We start from the raw sequence: 15,426 nt of genomic DNA, 5'->3' as shown, positions 1-15,426 counted from the left end.
TAAAAACTAAATAAATAACTTTCTGAAATTTCTCTAGGGGAAGGTAAAATTCTCCATATTTTAGCAAGTGAGATTTTTTCCTTTAATGATGTCAGGAACATTATTTCCATAGGGAAAAAAGAGTTGAGAGTTCCCTCTTGATGTTTTCCTTTAGGAATTATCAAATGCTAAGAAACTGCAACCAACCTATCAAAACCTTGGAGATATAATGCAATAAAAGAAAGGTTATTTTCTCACATAACTCTTGGCTACTACTAAAATTACAAACATTTTAGTAATTCCAAAACAATAACTAAAATGCTCTAATACATAGAAAGTAATTTTTAAAGTTATGTTTCTTTTGGCTTTAAGTAGTAAAGAGGTATTTTCACTACAAGGTATAATAAAACACATGAGACCTCTGCTTTCATTTGAAAACTAGGATTAGACCAGTTCCATTTGTGACTCCTGGAAAAATCAGAAGTGCAGCTGAGCAATTGGGAACAAGTAATTGTTTTTGGACATACCATTTCAGTAAGTTTGTAATGATCTTTCAGTCTCTTTAAATTAATTGTTTTTAATCAGTGTATAGACAACTTTAATTTTATAAGTTAATAATATTTCAGCTAGCTTCAGTAGCTTAGACATAATGAAGACACTGAAAGCTATAGCATATATTTAACTCAGAATATATAGCTATATAATATAATTATTGTAAGATGCAGTCAACCTTATAAATCTATTATAGATATAAAACTGAACTTGGTTCTCTTACTAATGTAGGGAAAGGTATTTGTATGCTGCCACTTTCAGAGTGCTATAAAAATTCAACATATTGATGCTTTTAGAATATTTCTTTCTTTTAAGTAATTTTTGATTTCCACAAGTTTCTGAATTTTCCTGGCAATGTTTTTTAAAAATGGTTTGTCAATGTCCTCTTTCAGGGGCTACCTTAACCAGTAGACAGAATAGGTTTCATGTAGGACTAGAAATACCAAAATTCAGCATGAGGATTCCATGATAAATCTCTGGGTTATTCTGGATACCTTCTACATTTTTATTTTAATATGTGGGTTGTATTTGGAAGGGTGTACTCCATCTCAATGGCTGTGGAGCACTCTGATCTAAATTCATACATTTTATTAACATTCAGTGGAAGTGTTATGTAGATATCTTCACAGATTAAGGCTAGGACTGCATTATACAGTATGACTCTGAATTTTTCTTTGATATGTTGTTTAAAGGTATTCTAAATTAAATTGTATTGATTAATAGAACTTCTTCTAAAAGCTCTTCAAATAATAATTGGGTTTTTGAAGAAGTATTATTCCACACACTTGTAACTATAAAAAGCATGAAATATATATTTTCTGTTATCATCCTTTTAGTTTCCCTACTGGTGCTTTGAAAGAACACAAGAATCTCTAAAAACAAATGAAAATAACATTCATATCTGAAATAATTTCTATTCAAAAGGATTTAAAAGTGTATGTCACATGCCCCAGCAAATAAACATATTTTTTTTTATGGAAGATTGTCCAACTATTATCTGAACCTCTCAATTTCAGTTTCTTAAAAGCTATTTCTCCAAAAAAAAGAGAGATGTGTATGTTGAATGAAGGATATTTTTTCAGTATTAGAAACATGAAATTAGGTAACAAAATAATCTTGAATATGTGTCCAAATATCAGATATTCTAATTCCAGTTATTTGTATACTTTTTAATTATCTCATTTGCCATATTTTTATATTTCTGCTTTTTTAAAAGAAAAAAATAAACATTTTAAAAAATTGGCAAAGACGATGAAGTATTTCTTGAATGAGTACAATTATATTCACAGGTTGGCTATAGTAATTGTTATGAGATCAGTGGGACATTGTTATCTCTGAGAATGAATTGGGCAGGCTGCGTTTACTTAATGGCTGAGATCCAGGACAGAATGCCTGGCATCACTTTCTTACTTGACCAGTAGGCAAGATTTCTCTTTTCCATGAAATAATTGCTTTTTTCTCTTCATTGGTTGCTAATTACTTATTATATTTAGTAGTCCTTTTTTGTGACATCACAAGCACTCCAGTAAAGGACTTTTATTGTGGCCTTGAGAAATTTCAAGCATTTTGGAGAAATCCTATCCTTTCACCTTTCTTCTTCAATTGCTTTTCATCATGCACTTCATTTGTGAAAAGAAACAACCCTGAAATCGTATGACACTCAAAGAATTTCACAAGGTTTGGAGAGAATATTTAAGATGAGATCTACTTCCAAGAGTAGACTTCTCAAATTCAGAAGTCATGTATCCATCTATCCTATCATCTTTGGTTTATCAAAATGTTTGAATGTTAGGACTATTCATATTCTGTGGAAACAACAATCACTTTGGTTAATGATAGTAAAACCTTGGTTACTTGATTTGCCTTTGAGATTTCTTAGTGATAAGGTCTCCTCTGAGAAAAGGTTGGCCTAGGACAGGGGTGTCAAAATGCCGGCCTGCAGGCCAGATGCATCATGGCGAAACTGCGACCACCCCATTGCCATCAATGGAAAAAAAGTTGTGATATATCGCAACACATCATATAATGTTACGAGTTTGACACCCCTGGCCTAGGATGTCTGGGTCACCTCTACCACACTGAGCTTTCAAGGATTCATAAAAGCATAGCTTTTTTAAGGATTGCCTTACCCTACTATTTTGTGGGTGATCAAGATGATATTGGTTGATATAGAAACAAAGAAACCTCACAGCAGAAAAAGATCTAGTGGGCCATCAAGCCTACCCTTTGAGTTTATTTATTTATTATTTGTTTTCTTTATTTATTGCTTTAATTTAATTTAATTTTTAGTTGAGTGATGGACATATGTTTATTCCAAGCATGTTTAAACAGTTACTGATAATTGACCCATTATCTCTACTGGAAATTCATTCCAAGCTTCCATTATTCTTTCTGTGAAGTAATACTTTCTAATATTACTTCTGAAGTTCTCTCATGTCAGTTTGAGGTTATGCTCTCGTGTTGTTGATTTTTGCTTAATATTGAAAATACTTTTTCTAGAACAGTGGTTCTCAACCTGTGGGTCGGGACCCCATTTGGGGTCGATTGACCATTTCACGGGGGTCGCCAAGCAAGGCTGTCCGCCATTTTTTGTCCTCCATTTTTTCCACCTTTTCTGGCGGGTGCCTTACCTCCCTTGGGCTGGGCCAGCTGGTGGTCGGCCTGCTCCGTCTCTGCCGCTTGCCAGCTACGCCTCAGCCGGCGCAGGGGGCGGAACCACGCATGCGCAGTGCTCCCGGGCAGGGAAAGTCCTTGACTTACGACTGGTTGGGTAGTCCTCAACTTACGACCGGTTTAGTCCTCGACTTATGACCGGTTTAGTCCTCGACGTACGACCGGTTTAGTCCTCGACTTACGACCGGTTGGGGTCGCGGCATTAAAAAGGTTGAGAGTCACTGTTCTAGAACCTTATTCAAACAATAAATATATTCAAGGGTTTCAATTATGTCTGCCCTTTCCCTTCTGTCCTTCAGGTATTCAGTTTCTCCAACTTCTCCTGGCATGTTTTCCCTGAGACCTTGTACAATTTTTGTTGCATATCTCTGGAATCACTCAATCTTATCAATATCATTTTAAGTGAGGTGTCCAGAACTGGACACAGTATTCTAAATGGGGTCTGACTAAAGCCCTATATAGTGAGATTAGGACCTCATTTTTCCTGCGGGTGTTTGCCTTCCCAACTGCCTAGCCACATTATTTGCTCATTTTGCAGTCATCTGTTTTGTGAATATTGTAGTGGCATTGGGGGTATAGTGTTAGAAGGTTATTTGCCAAACAATTATTTTTCCCTAAGTGCATGATCTTACATTTAGAAACATTAAACTGCAGCTTTCATATTTTTGACTATTTTCCCCACAACGCCAAATCATTTTCTATGTTCCAAAAAACCCAGGGTTTGTCATCAGCAAAAATTTGAACCTTACCTAGCAATCTTTCTGTTATATCACTTACAAACACATTGAACAGAACAGGACCCAGGACTGAGCTTTATGGTACATTGCTTGTGACTGGTCTCTCCTCAGGCAATGCCCCAATAACAATCACATACTGGGATCTATCCCTGAGCCAACTTATCAATTTAACCATCCAGTGGTTAAGCTCTAGCCTCTACAACTTTTTAATGGGTTCATCACGTGGAATTGTATCAAATGCTTTATTAAAATTCAGAAAAAAAACTATGTCCACAGTACCACTTTTGTCCAAAACATTTCTGGTGTAGTTCAAAAAAGTCAACCAGTTTGACATGATCTGCCCTCAGTAAAGTCATGCTGCTTTGGGTCCATCACATTGTGCACTTTTAAATGTTTGTTAATCCATTTTTTCAGCAGGGATTCCCTTAATTTCACTACTACAAATGTTAAGTTTACTGGCCTATAGTTCCAGCTTCTTCCCTAACCCCCTTCTTGTGGATGGGTATGATATTAGTTGTTTGCCAGTCCTGGAGAACGTCACATATTAGAAGTGACTGGTTAAACAGATCTGTTAATGGTCCAGCAAGCATATCTAGAAGTGCCCTGAGAACTCTGGGATGGATACCATCTGGACCCATTGCTTTATTAAGCTTTAAGTGGGTTAGCTCACCTGCCACCTCCACCTCTAAAAACCTTGGAAAAGAACCTGCATGGCTAGTATGATCCCCAAATCTGTTTTTTTTTCCTGGCATCTACTCCTGAGAAGAGTGAGCAAAAGTATTTGTTTAGATGGTTTACTACAGTAAGATTTCCCTTAACATAAGAATTGTTTGCATTTTTTATTTTGGCGATTGTGCAATTTTTCTCCTTCTGTTATTAACATACCTGAAAATATTTTATCCCCCCATTTAGTCAGTTCCTCCTCTTTCTATGCTTTAGCAACAGTAATAACGATTTGACTTCTTTCTGCAGGTTCTTCTATGCCTCTCCCTCAGGTACATTTCCACTGTTTTTATATCTACTATATGCTGATTTTTCCCGCTCCTATACTATCTTATATACATCTGCAGTAAAGCAGAGTGGATTTCTCTTTCTTTTGCTTTTATGGACATGATTGATGGCATTCAGATATTAAGCCAAAATTTATTGGTAGATGTAAGATGTTCAAAAGATTCTGGAATGGAAAGAAACATTAGAAACAAACTGAATACAGTATGAAACAAATAAATGCTCATTTTTATCATAAAAGTCTATGTAATGATAATTTTTGATACATGCTAGTGTCTCCCAGAATTCTATGAGTGTGGAGCCATGCAATTTTAGACTATACATATTAATAAATAAATATCTTTAGAAACCATAATTCCCACTCTCCATAAAATTGTTTATTCCTGATGACCAACAACACTTTGATCAGATGGAGAAATTAATAAGGGCAGGCAAGAATTGTCTCCATTATAAAAGAAAAAAATGATGGGGTTTTGTAATCTTTTTTTCTGATCAACCAGAACTGAATAATTGGTGCTATTGCTCTGAGATTATGTCCTGAGATTTAAGGTTATGTATATTTTTTACACAATTTATCATTGTATTTTAAATTTGTAAAGTAATATGTGGTTCTTTTTCTTTCTAGGATGCATAAAAGGAAAGAATATATGCTGCATAACAGTACAATGCCAATCAATTTCATCCTTTTGGGTCTTTCTGATGAGTCCTACTTGCAAAGTATTTTCTTTTTTACATTTTTGGGAATCTATATGATCACTTTGAGTGGAAACCTTATAATTATCCTCCTTACATTAGCTGATGCAACCCTACATAAACCCATGTACTTTTTTCTAAGAAATCTAGCCTTCCTTGAGATCTGTTTTACATCAGTCACTATTCCCAAGATGCTTGACAATATTCATTCTGGGAATAAATCCATTTCTTTTATTGGCTGTGCTGCACAGACCTATTTTTCTTTTTTCCTTGGTGGAACAGAATGTTTCCTTTTGGCCTCAATGGCCTACGATCGTTATGTTGCCATCTGTAAGCCTCTGTATTACCCTATCTTGATTGATCAAAGAGTTTATACCAGTTTAGCTCTAGCCTCTTGGTTAAGTGGGTTCTTCATGTCATTTGGACTGACTAGTATGGTGTTCAGACTGTCCTTCTGTGATTCCAATGTCATTAATCATTTCTTTTGTGATATCCCCCCTTTACTGAAACTAGCATGTGGAAATATCTTTATGACTGAAATTGCTGTTTTTGCGGTAGCAGTTATTTATGTTACTTTACCCTTTCTTCTGATCTTATTGTCTTATTATGGGATCATTATTGCTATTTTGAAGATCTCATCCTCTGAGGGCCGGAAGAAGACTTTTTCTACTTGCTCCTCACATCTCATTGTTGTGACCTTATTCTATGGATCTAGTTCCATCATGTACCTGAAACCCAACTCCACTTATTTTCCCAATACTGATAAATACCTGTCCCTTTTTTATACATTCATTAGCCCCATTTTAAACCCTATCATATACAGCTTGAGGAACCAAGAAGTAAAAGGTGCCTTTTTGCGAATTTGGGAAAAAAAAGTATTTGGTTGACTATTTTTTACAGACATACATTGTATAGTCCCCAGGAAATGTGACATTTATACTATATAATTTTCAAAGCTTATAGGGATCTAATTCCCAAAAATTCCCTAAGTCAAAAACAATAGATAATAAATAAATAAATCCATTTGTTTTTGGGGGTTTTTTGGATTCTTTCCTCCAAGAATCAAAAGGGCAATTTAAAAAAAAACAGGATTGATTTTAATTGAAAACAAGTAATTAATTGAAAACTACTTATTTTAATAAAATAATTTATTTCTTCACAAAACCTGTATAATATTTTTTACAAACATTTTTCATGAGACCATGTCATTTTAATGTATTTGTATTTTATGATTTGGAGTTTTCTGTTGTTTTTACTGGTTTCTGCATTGTCAATTGTTGTTACAATATGGGTGGATATATACATCATTTAAAATAAATAATTAAAAAAACATTATTCTTTCTTCTTCATTTCTGAATGTATTATTATTTGGTAATAGTTGCAATACAAATAGTGACCATTAGTATTTGAACTTTCTTTGTGTCCTACTTAGTACTAAGAATAATATCTTCAACATCTGCTAGGATGCAGAATCCCATAAGATTCTGTACTGTAATCTCAGAATTCAAATAGAATTGGTATTCATAATTTTGTTATCCTGTCTTGATTACCTCAAAGGGATGATATCAGAGAGAAAGTTTGAAAGCACCTCCCCTGCCTTTACTTTTCAGAAACCTAGGAATAGTCCCTTCTTATACACTTACATCACCCACCCCTCACCCATTTCTTCTTTTGGATTCAGATTTAATGTATGTCTATATCTTGTTTCACTTTGAAAGTCAAATTTGAATTATGGGGAAAAAAGTCTTAGAACACTGTAATTACTAAAAAAAAGAAATATGAACCTCCGCAATCCCATAGCCAAATATTGGCTGAAGAATTCTGGGTATGTTAGCCTCAGTTTTACAGCTTTATTATGAAATCAGATGTAGACCAAAGGCAGGAAGGCTCTTGGTAGGTATGAAATATCTCATGAAATCATAAATAATAATTTTAACCGATACACATTTGTTCTTTCTTATTCAGTGCCATAGACAATTTCACCAAGATCCCACAAGCTTGAGCTTCAACATCATAATTTCTAATTAAAATAAATCATGGGAAGACTTATTTGTCTCATGAGAATTGATTCTGTATGCTTGTGCAATTATTCCTATATGTATTACTAATGTGTTTATCACATCTCAGAAAAGATTCATGCTTTCATATAAAAATCTATATTTCTCAGTTACTCTGCAGGCTGGATATTATTCTTGCTAAAATGTGGAACATCAACAATGGAATATCTTCATTTTTAATATATTTCTGTGGGGAATGAAAGAGAAGAAAAATCAGGGACAGAGCAATCTATTTTTTAAAAAAAATATCCTCCAAGAACAGATGTGTGAAACAATTATTATTTTTTTCATGAAAAATGTGTATTTTGAATTGTAGAAAGTAATAAAAAACAGTTATTTTGAATACCTACTGTTGCTGAAGGGTTTTTTCCCTTTACTGTGATCATATTGTAACAAGAGTAATGACAAATGATATTATATCTGTTAATTATCACTGCAATGCACCCACCAAGGTGGTAGAAACTTGTTCAATACAGGAAGGAAGGAAGGAAGGAAGGAAGGAAGGAAGGAAGGAAGGAAGGAAGGAAGGAAGGAAGGAAGGAAGGAAGGAAGGAAGGATGGGGGAAAGAGGAAAGTTCTGCTTATTGGTTTTTTAGAATTTAAGAAATAAGATGAGATTCTCTCAATCCTTTTTCTTCAAAAGCCGTACCAACTAAGAGGATGTTTTTGGTTTTATTTATTTATTAAATATATGTACTACCCATCTTACCATAAACTGAGTCTGGACAGCTTACAAAATGATAAAAAGATAAATATAAAAATGGTTAAAATGAATAAAACTTCATTTCAGTCATTCAGTCACTGTTAACTATTCAAGACCCGGTGGATAAGATTTTGTCAAGATTTTCTGCCAGGAATTGCTTTTTAAAATTCTTATTAGCTCAAGCTTGAGATATCAGCAATAGCATCCAGCTATCTTACCTATTATTTTATAGGGTCTTCTAACAATAAACAAGCATTGTATTTTATGTCCTAAATATTTCAGCTTTAGCTACATTCAGTACTTCACTCAGGAGTGCCATCCTGAATTTTTGTTCTATATTCTACCCCTTATCATCCACTGCATAAAAACTGCAGTGTCATTAACAGCTATATATTGGCCCTGAACACTTTATAAGCTAATACTTTTTCTAGTTCTCACCAACTGTAATTTACACACACACACACACACACACACACACACACACACACACACACAAACACACCTTTTGGTTTTATTGAATAGCATATACCAGTTTAATGCTACTTTCCTTAGACTGGTGAACTTCTTCTGAAATACAAACCCTTCTGTTTCAAACTTTCTATATATCGTATCATTAGCAACAAGTTAGTCAGCTCTCTACTTCTTCCTATCTAAAAATATCTGATAAGCAAGGGGGAAAAAAAGAAAAACTTCCAACCACAAAAAAGATTGTTGGGTCTCTGTAAAAATTATGGTCTCTTAGGCTGTGGCTAGTATTACCAATGGTGATTTCTTTTATTTTATCAGATGTAATGGACAACCTGAGAGATGTCAATCAGACTTCTTGACCTAAAGAGTTTATATTAATAGGAATCTCAAATCACTGGGTGACAAATATTGCCCTTTTTGTGACATTTGTCTTTATTTACATGATGGCCATGATTGGCTACTTGCTCCTTGTACTTCTGGTCATAGTAGATTCTCACCTTCACAGCCCTATGTACTTCTTTCTCTTCAACTTCTCTGTCTTGGAGGCTTGTTATACTTCAACTGTGGTGCCCCAAATGCTGTCTGAGGAAAGGATCATTTCTCTCATCCACTGTGGTATAACTTTACTTCGTCCTTTCATTTGGAATTACAGAATGTTTTCTTCTTAGTGCAATGATCGTTACATTGCCATTTGCCTTCCATTGCGTAGCCTCACAATAACTAAAAAGGTCTGTATTTCAATGGCAACTGTTTGTTGGGTGGGAGGTTTATTCTTTTCTGCCATAAATACTGCATTGATTTTGAACTTACCCTTTGATAACCACAATAAGATTGATCATTTTCTCTGTGAAATGCCTGCCTTAGTGAAAATAGCTCAAGCCAAAATGTGCATGTCTGTTTCATATCTATTTACTTACCATTTCTATTAATTCTTATGTCATACACTCACATTCTGTACTCCATCTTTGGCAAAGGTTCTCTCTTGTGGAAGCATAAGGCCATCTCCACATGCTCTTCTCATATGATGGTAGTTTTACTTTTTTTTGGATCAGTCCTTTCAATATATATGCGACCAAAACCCAGCACTTCAATGGAATATGTGAAGATGGCTTCTGTGTTTTATATCATTATTACTCCAGCACTCAACCCTCTCATATATAGTTTGCGAAATAAAGAGGTGACTCAGGCCCTAAAAAAATTAATGTATAAAGTTGGAGATATTCTTTAATACTGTGAAATGTGGATGGATAGAGATTTTTTTAATGTAAAAACTATAGAGTGTGTTATAGTGTATTAGAGTGGTGTGTTGGCCTACTGATAAAGACATTCACCTCCCACTAAGAAGGTTGAGAGTTCAATCCTAAGTAGTGGCAGATATTTCTGTCTTGCAGATATATCTGCTGTGAACTCTGCATGGCATCAGGAAGAGTATCTATCTATCTATCTATCTATCTATCTATCTATCTATCTATCTATCTATCTATCTATCTATCTTTATCTATCTCTATCTCTATCTCTATCTCTGCTGTGAACTTGAACTAAAGGATTACAGGGTTGTAAAAAGGGAGTTTTTAGTGTATAACCTCATACAGTGATGTACTTCATAGCATACCAGCTGCCATTTTATATGTCTATGTCTTAATTATGTAATTAAAATCAAAGATAAATTGAAACGAGACTAGAAATCTAGTAATAACCAAGGAGGATTTCTCTTGCTATCATTGTGCCTCTTCTTGCACTAGAGATGAAATTTGATAATTATTGAGAATTCTTTTTTTTTTGTATAACATTCAACCTAATTGATGTATGCAAGAGGAAGAACTCTGCAAAATGTTCTGAATTAAGAATATGGCACAAGAAATGAAAAATAAATAGATTACCACATTTATGTGAAGTATTATTTCATACACTTTTATCTAATTTTTATTTACAATTTTACTTGAAAAAAAGAAATATAAGAAATGTATAAAAAAGGAAAAAGGAAAGAAGAGGAAGCTGAAAAAAAGGAAAAGAAAGAAAAGATTTAGGAAACAATGCAGGTAAAAGAAAAAAAAATACAAAATAATTAAAGAAGTGACTTATGATCTTAATTACAGCAGTTTTAGTTAAAATCGTTATCCTCTCTCTCTCCCTCCTATACATAACCATAATTCCTTTGTTCCCTTATTCAGTACTTGTTCAATTGTAAAATTTGGCTTTATCTGTTTTCAGTAAAAAGTCCACAAAAGGTTCCATATTTGGCAAAAGTACATATATATATTTCAGTCTCTTTAATAATACATTTGTCATTATTTCAAATTTGTAGTTCATAAAAAGGGAATAAAAAATAAAAGAGGGATTTTCCACCATTCCTGTAACACTCTACAGGCATTAATTTCAGCACATCCATACTTCTGTAATCACATAACATTTTCAAAACTTCATGTGTTTTTTTTCTACTTATCACTTTGTTTAATACAATCAGCCAATCTGTTTCCTTAACAAATTTAAACATTCCTCTTTCCCATAAAGATAAATGTTATCTGTTCATTTAATTCACAAAATACTTTACATGCTGCAGTATTCAAAGGTTAATGTAAATTTATTTCATTTAGTTCATACATTTTTTAAATTTTCTTATTCCAGAATCGTGGTAAGCATTTTGAATTTAATTCTTTAAGTTTTATAACTGTTTCATTTCCTAATCTTTCTTGGAGCGAAGGTATATTTACCCAGGGTTACTTTAGTTCTCTGCTGCACTTAAGGTCTTTTACCTTTGTTCCATTTAAATGTGCTTTTTGTGGATTGGTGAAATCCAGTAACTTTGTGTAAGACTATGAGCCTCGTATCTTCCCTCATAGCTCCCAACCCTCTATTCACAGGTCATATTCTTCTCATTTATTTTAAGTTCTCCAATCTCACCCATCATTTTTAACAAATTAATATGTGAAATGAACTGATCACATTGATTAAACTTTATCTTGAGTATTATCACTATTGTCACTATCCAAATATTGCTGTACAAGCAAGTGCCAAAAGATCCATTTAAATCTCGGAAGGAGGGAGGGAGGGAGGGAGGGAGGGAAGAAAGATTTTTATAATACAGTTCTGCTGTGGGATTTCTGCTGTGTATTTTTAGACCTTGATGAAGCCTTTGGGGTTTAATGATTAAGGTACTAGAATCAAGGAAATATGTGTTGTAATGGTGCCTTACACATGGAAGTCAGTTGGGTGGGCTTGTCTCACAATCCTGGGAAAAGGGCAATGCCAAACCACTTGAAAAATATTGCAAGATAAACATTTTTTTTAAAGAAGCAGTATCACAGAATGGAAATAATGTTTTTCCCACCCCAAATCTTAAATGAATCACCCAGAAATTAGAAGCCTTACTATATTAATGTATCCTGGTTTATGGGAAGACTTTCTGGTAGTAATGCTGGAAAAGTACATCTCTGTGGAAAATTTACATGTTTATGCAAATACTCTAAAGGACTTTGCACTTTTAGACAAAAAACACATGGTATTTGCCTAATCTGAAATAATTTGAACTGAACTGATAAGAAAAATAAGTAACCCATCTTTTGAAAGAGGATATATTTATTTGTGGCATTAAGTGTTTGACAATCTTGCAGTTCTTCTTTCAGAATGATTAGCATTTTAACCATGTTATCTAATTATTTCAAAGGAAACCTAGATATTAAATAAAATAAAGGTTTAACAGTGTGAAAGAGAAGAGAAATCCATTTATGCAAAAATGTTTCTAACATTGTCTGAAATATTTTTTCAATGAATTCTTTCTGTAATAATGTTCAGTTGTCAATCTCCCAATGTTCCTGTCCTAAATATATTATGAAGCACAATATCTGGCCACAGAAAACATTCTTCTTGAGAAGCTGAAATAAGGCCTTAAGAAAATCAGCTATCCTTTAATCATTAATTGAGAACACTTAATTATAGAAGTGTAAATAGGGAAAATGTTGAGGAAAGCGATCATGGAGAGTTGGAATTCTCGATTGTGGAAAATAAAATAATACAATAAACTCTGAATGTAGTCAAGTGCATATGCTGAATTTCAAGAAAAGCAATGATGAGTTGGATTCAGTGTCAAGTCAATTTAATAAGAAAAGAAACTAAAGATTGTTGGACATTTTAAAAAGTAGATAGTAAAACAAAATTATAAAAAAATCCTGGGGGAAGGGAGGGAAAGGACTTTTGGTGTATAATAATTGTGATATGCAAAAGTTATACGAACCTAGTCATTATGTTTATTAATTTGTTTGTTTATTAATGGTTCAAGATCAAGTCACAGAATTTAAAAACACAGCACACTATTAATACATGCATAAAATTACAGTACATACTGTAGGAGAGGGGTTGGACTAGAAGACCTCCAAAGTCCCTTCCAGCCCTATGATTTTATGAAAGTTAACAATTCATTGAAGGCAATTTTAGACCTTTATAAAAATTCAATTTTATAAAGTTAACAATTCATTGAAGGCATCAAACTTCCCTATAAAGATTGAATATGTTTTTACTTTAAACATATGGATTGAATCTGTTTCATATATTCTTTTAAAAAGCCCACTGTACTTGTATTGGTGATCAGAGCTAATATCCCTGTTTTGAGGGATAACTTTTAACACATTTTAAAGAAAGTTACACCAAATAAAAATACAAAAGGAAAATAAAAAAATACTAATAAAGCATGAGTAAGAACATTATGGATTTTTAGTTTTCTACCCTTCCCTTCTATTTGTTTCGCCAACCATTAACTACAGTTTTAATATTTATACTCTATATTGAACATTGAAGGCTACTGTTAATATCTCTTTTTGCCATGTGATGTAGTATGTAAAAAATCCAATCCTGCTTATATTTTTACTGTGATATATATACTGTTATTTTTACTATGTGTATATTCCCCAATTTTAACCTACCCAAGTTGTTTGGGGGTAGCAAACTTGTTAATATATGGTTCACTAAAATAACATATATTTTAGTAAACTATGACATTTTTCATTTGTATGGAAATATAACTTATAAAATATCTGTGGTCTCCTTGTATATACCGCATATTAGAGTATATTAAACTTGAAGTCTTTTCCTCCTTGCTAGAAGCAATATGTAGGGAGTATTATTTCTTAGAGGTTAAGTAAGATAATAAAAGATCCAAGTTAGTATTAAGAATTTAAAGGAAAGGACTACTCATTATGTCCATTTTTCTTCAATATTTTCCTAAATAAGTCTTTCATAATTTCACTTTACAAGATCTCTAAGACAATTTAATTGGAACAGTATTAGATCCTTCAAATCTAAATGATACTTCATCATTATAAGATTTAACTTTAGGAAACAGATTTGTATAAGCTTTGTAAATAGCATGTACAGCTATTACAGCTCCTTGGGATATACTGTACAATAAAAGTTTATAAAAATTGTTCAATCAAATGGTTTTCTTTCCCAAATTTTCATAAAAGCACCTTTCACTTTCTTGTTCCTCAAACTATATATAACAGGGTTTAAAACAGGGCTAATGAATGTATAAAAAAGTGAGAGGTATTTGTCAGTGTTTGGTGAATAAGTGAAGTTGGGCTTCAGATATATGATAGAACTAGAACCAAAGAATAAGGTCACAACAATAAGATGTGAGGAGCAAGTGGAAAAAGTTTTCTTTCGGCCCTCAGAGGATGAGATCTTCAAAATGGCAAGAATAATTCCAGAATAAGACGTTAAAATCAGAATAAAAGGTAAAGTAACATAAAGAATTGCTACCAGAAAAAGACCAATTTCAATCCTAAAGGTGTCCCCACAAGCCAGTTTCAGTAAAGGGGGGATATCACAAAAGAAGTTTCAGTGCGGGTTTTTGTATGGGTGTGTTTTTAGAACAGGCCTGTTATTTAATTCGATTTTAGAACAGAAACTATTTATTTATTATCGTGGTTTTTAGTATCACCTGTTCACCGCCCTGAGTCCCGTAAGGGAGATAGGGCGGTATATAAATTTAATAAATAAATAAATTAATAAATAAAATAAAGTGGGGGGCGGGGCCAGCTGTTAAGAAGAACGGGTGTGTTGGACATTTCTCCGGAGCATCTAACCCCGTTCCCGACTGCTTGACAGATCCTTTGGGGGTCCCCAGTTCCCTGGAGGGGGACTGGGAATAACAAGGCGTCCTGGGGAGCAGTTCTAGGTGGCAACCAGGACCGTTGAACCCAGGAGAAGCTTTGACAAGCCAAGCGGAGGTGGAAAAACGGCCGACAATGGCAGCCGTGAAGGAATGACAACTGTCAGCTGGCCAAAGTATAGCGGTGGAGTAGCTGGACGGTGACGTGACAGTTCCAGTCAAATTTATCTGAGCAGTTTTCCTGGCTAGAAGGGATCCGGTGTGAGTCCGTGCTGGAGGATTTCGGCTGAATCTGACTGATTTTAGCAGCCTACAAAAGGGGAGGAGGGATTTCCCTCGTTCCTGGAGAAAGCAGCGAAAAGGAAGGTTTGGGCTAAAAGATTTGCCTGCTTACCTGCTATGTTGGTTGGATTTGTGGAGAAGAGAAAGGGGGCTTCTTCTTTCTTCCCTTAT

General features: G+C 34.0%; 1 protein-coding gene across 1 annotated transcript; it reads left to right on the top strand.

The window, feature by feature from the left end:
• Window positions 1-5,590: 5,590 nt before the first annotated feature.
• LOC107282330 (olfactory receptor 10A5-like) lies at window positions 5,591-6,601 on the top strand. The gene has a single exon (XM_015810100.2). The coding sequence runs from the start codon at window positions 5,597-5,599 to the stop codon at window positions 6,527-6,529; it is 933 nt and encodes a 310-aa protein (XP_015665586.2). The 5' UTR covers window positions 5,591-5,596; the 3' UTR covers window positions 6,530-6,601.
• Window positions 6,602-15,426: the final 8,825 nt, after the last annotated feature.

The sequence above is a fragment of the Protobothrops mucrosquamatus genome, unplaced genomic scaffold (assembly GCF_001527695.2).
Source record: "Protobothrops mucrosquamatus isolate PMUCROS unplaced genomic scaffold, P.Mucros_1.0 scaffold7, whole genome shotgun sequence".
Taxonomy (NCBI): Eukaryota; Metazoa; Chordata; class Lepidosauria; order Squamata; family Viperidae; genus Protobothrops; species Protobothrops mucrosquamatus.
The sequence above is the reverse complement of the archived record's forward strand: the minus strand, read 5'-3'. Positions and strand labels throughout refer to the sequence as shown.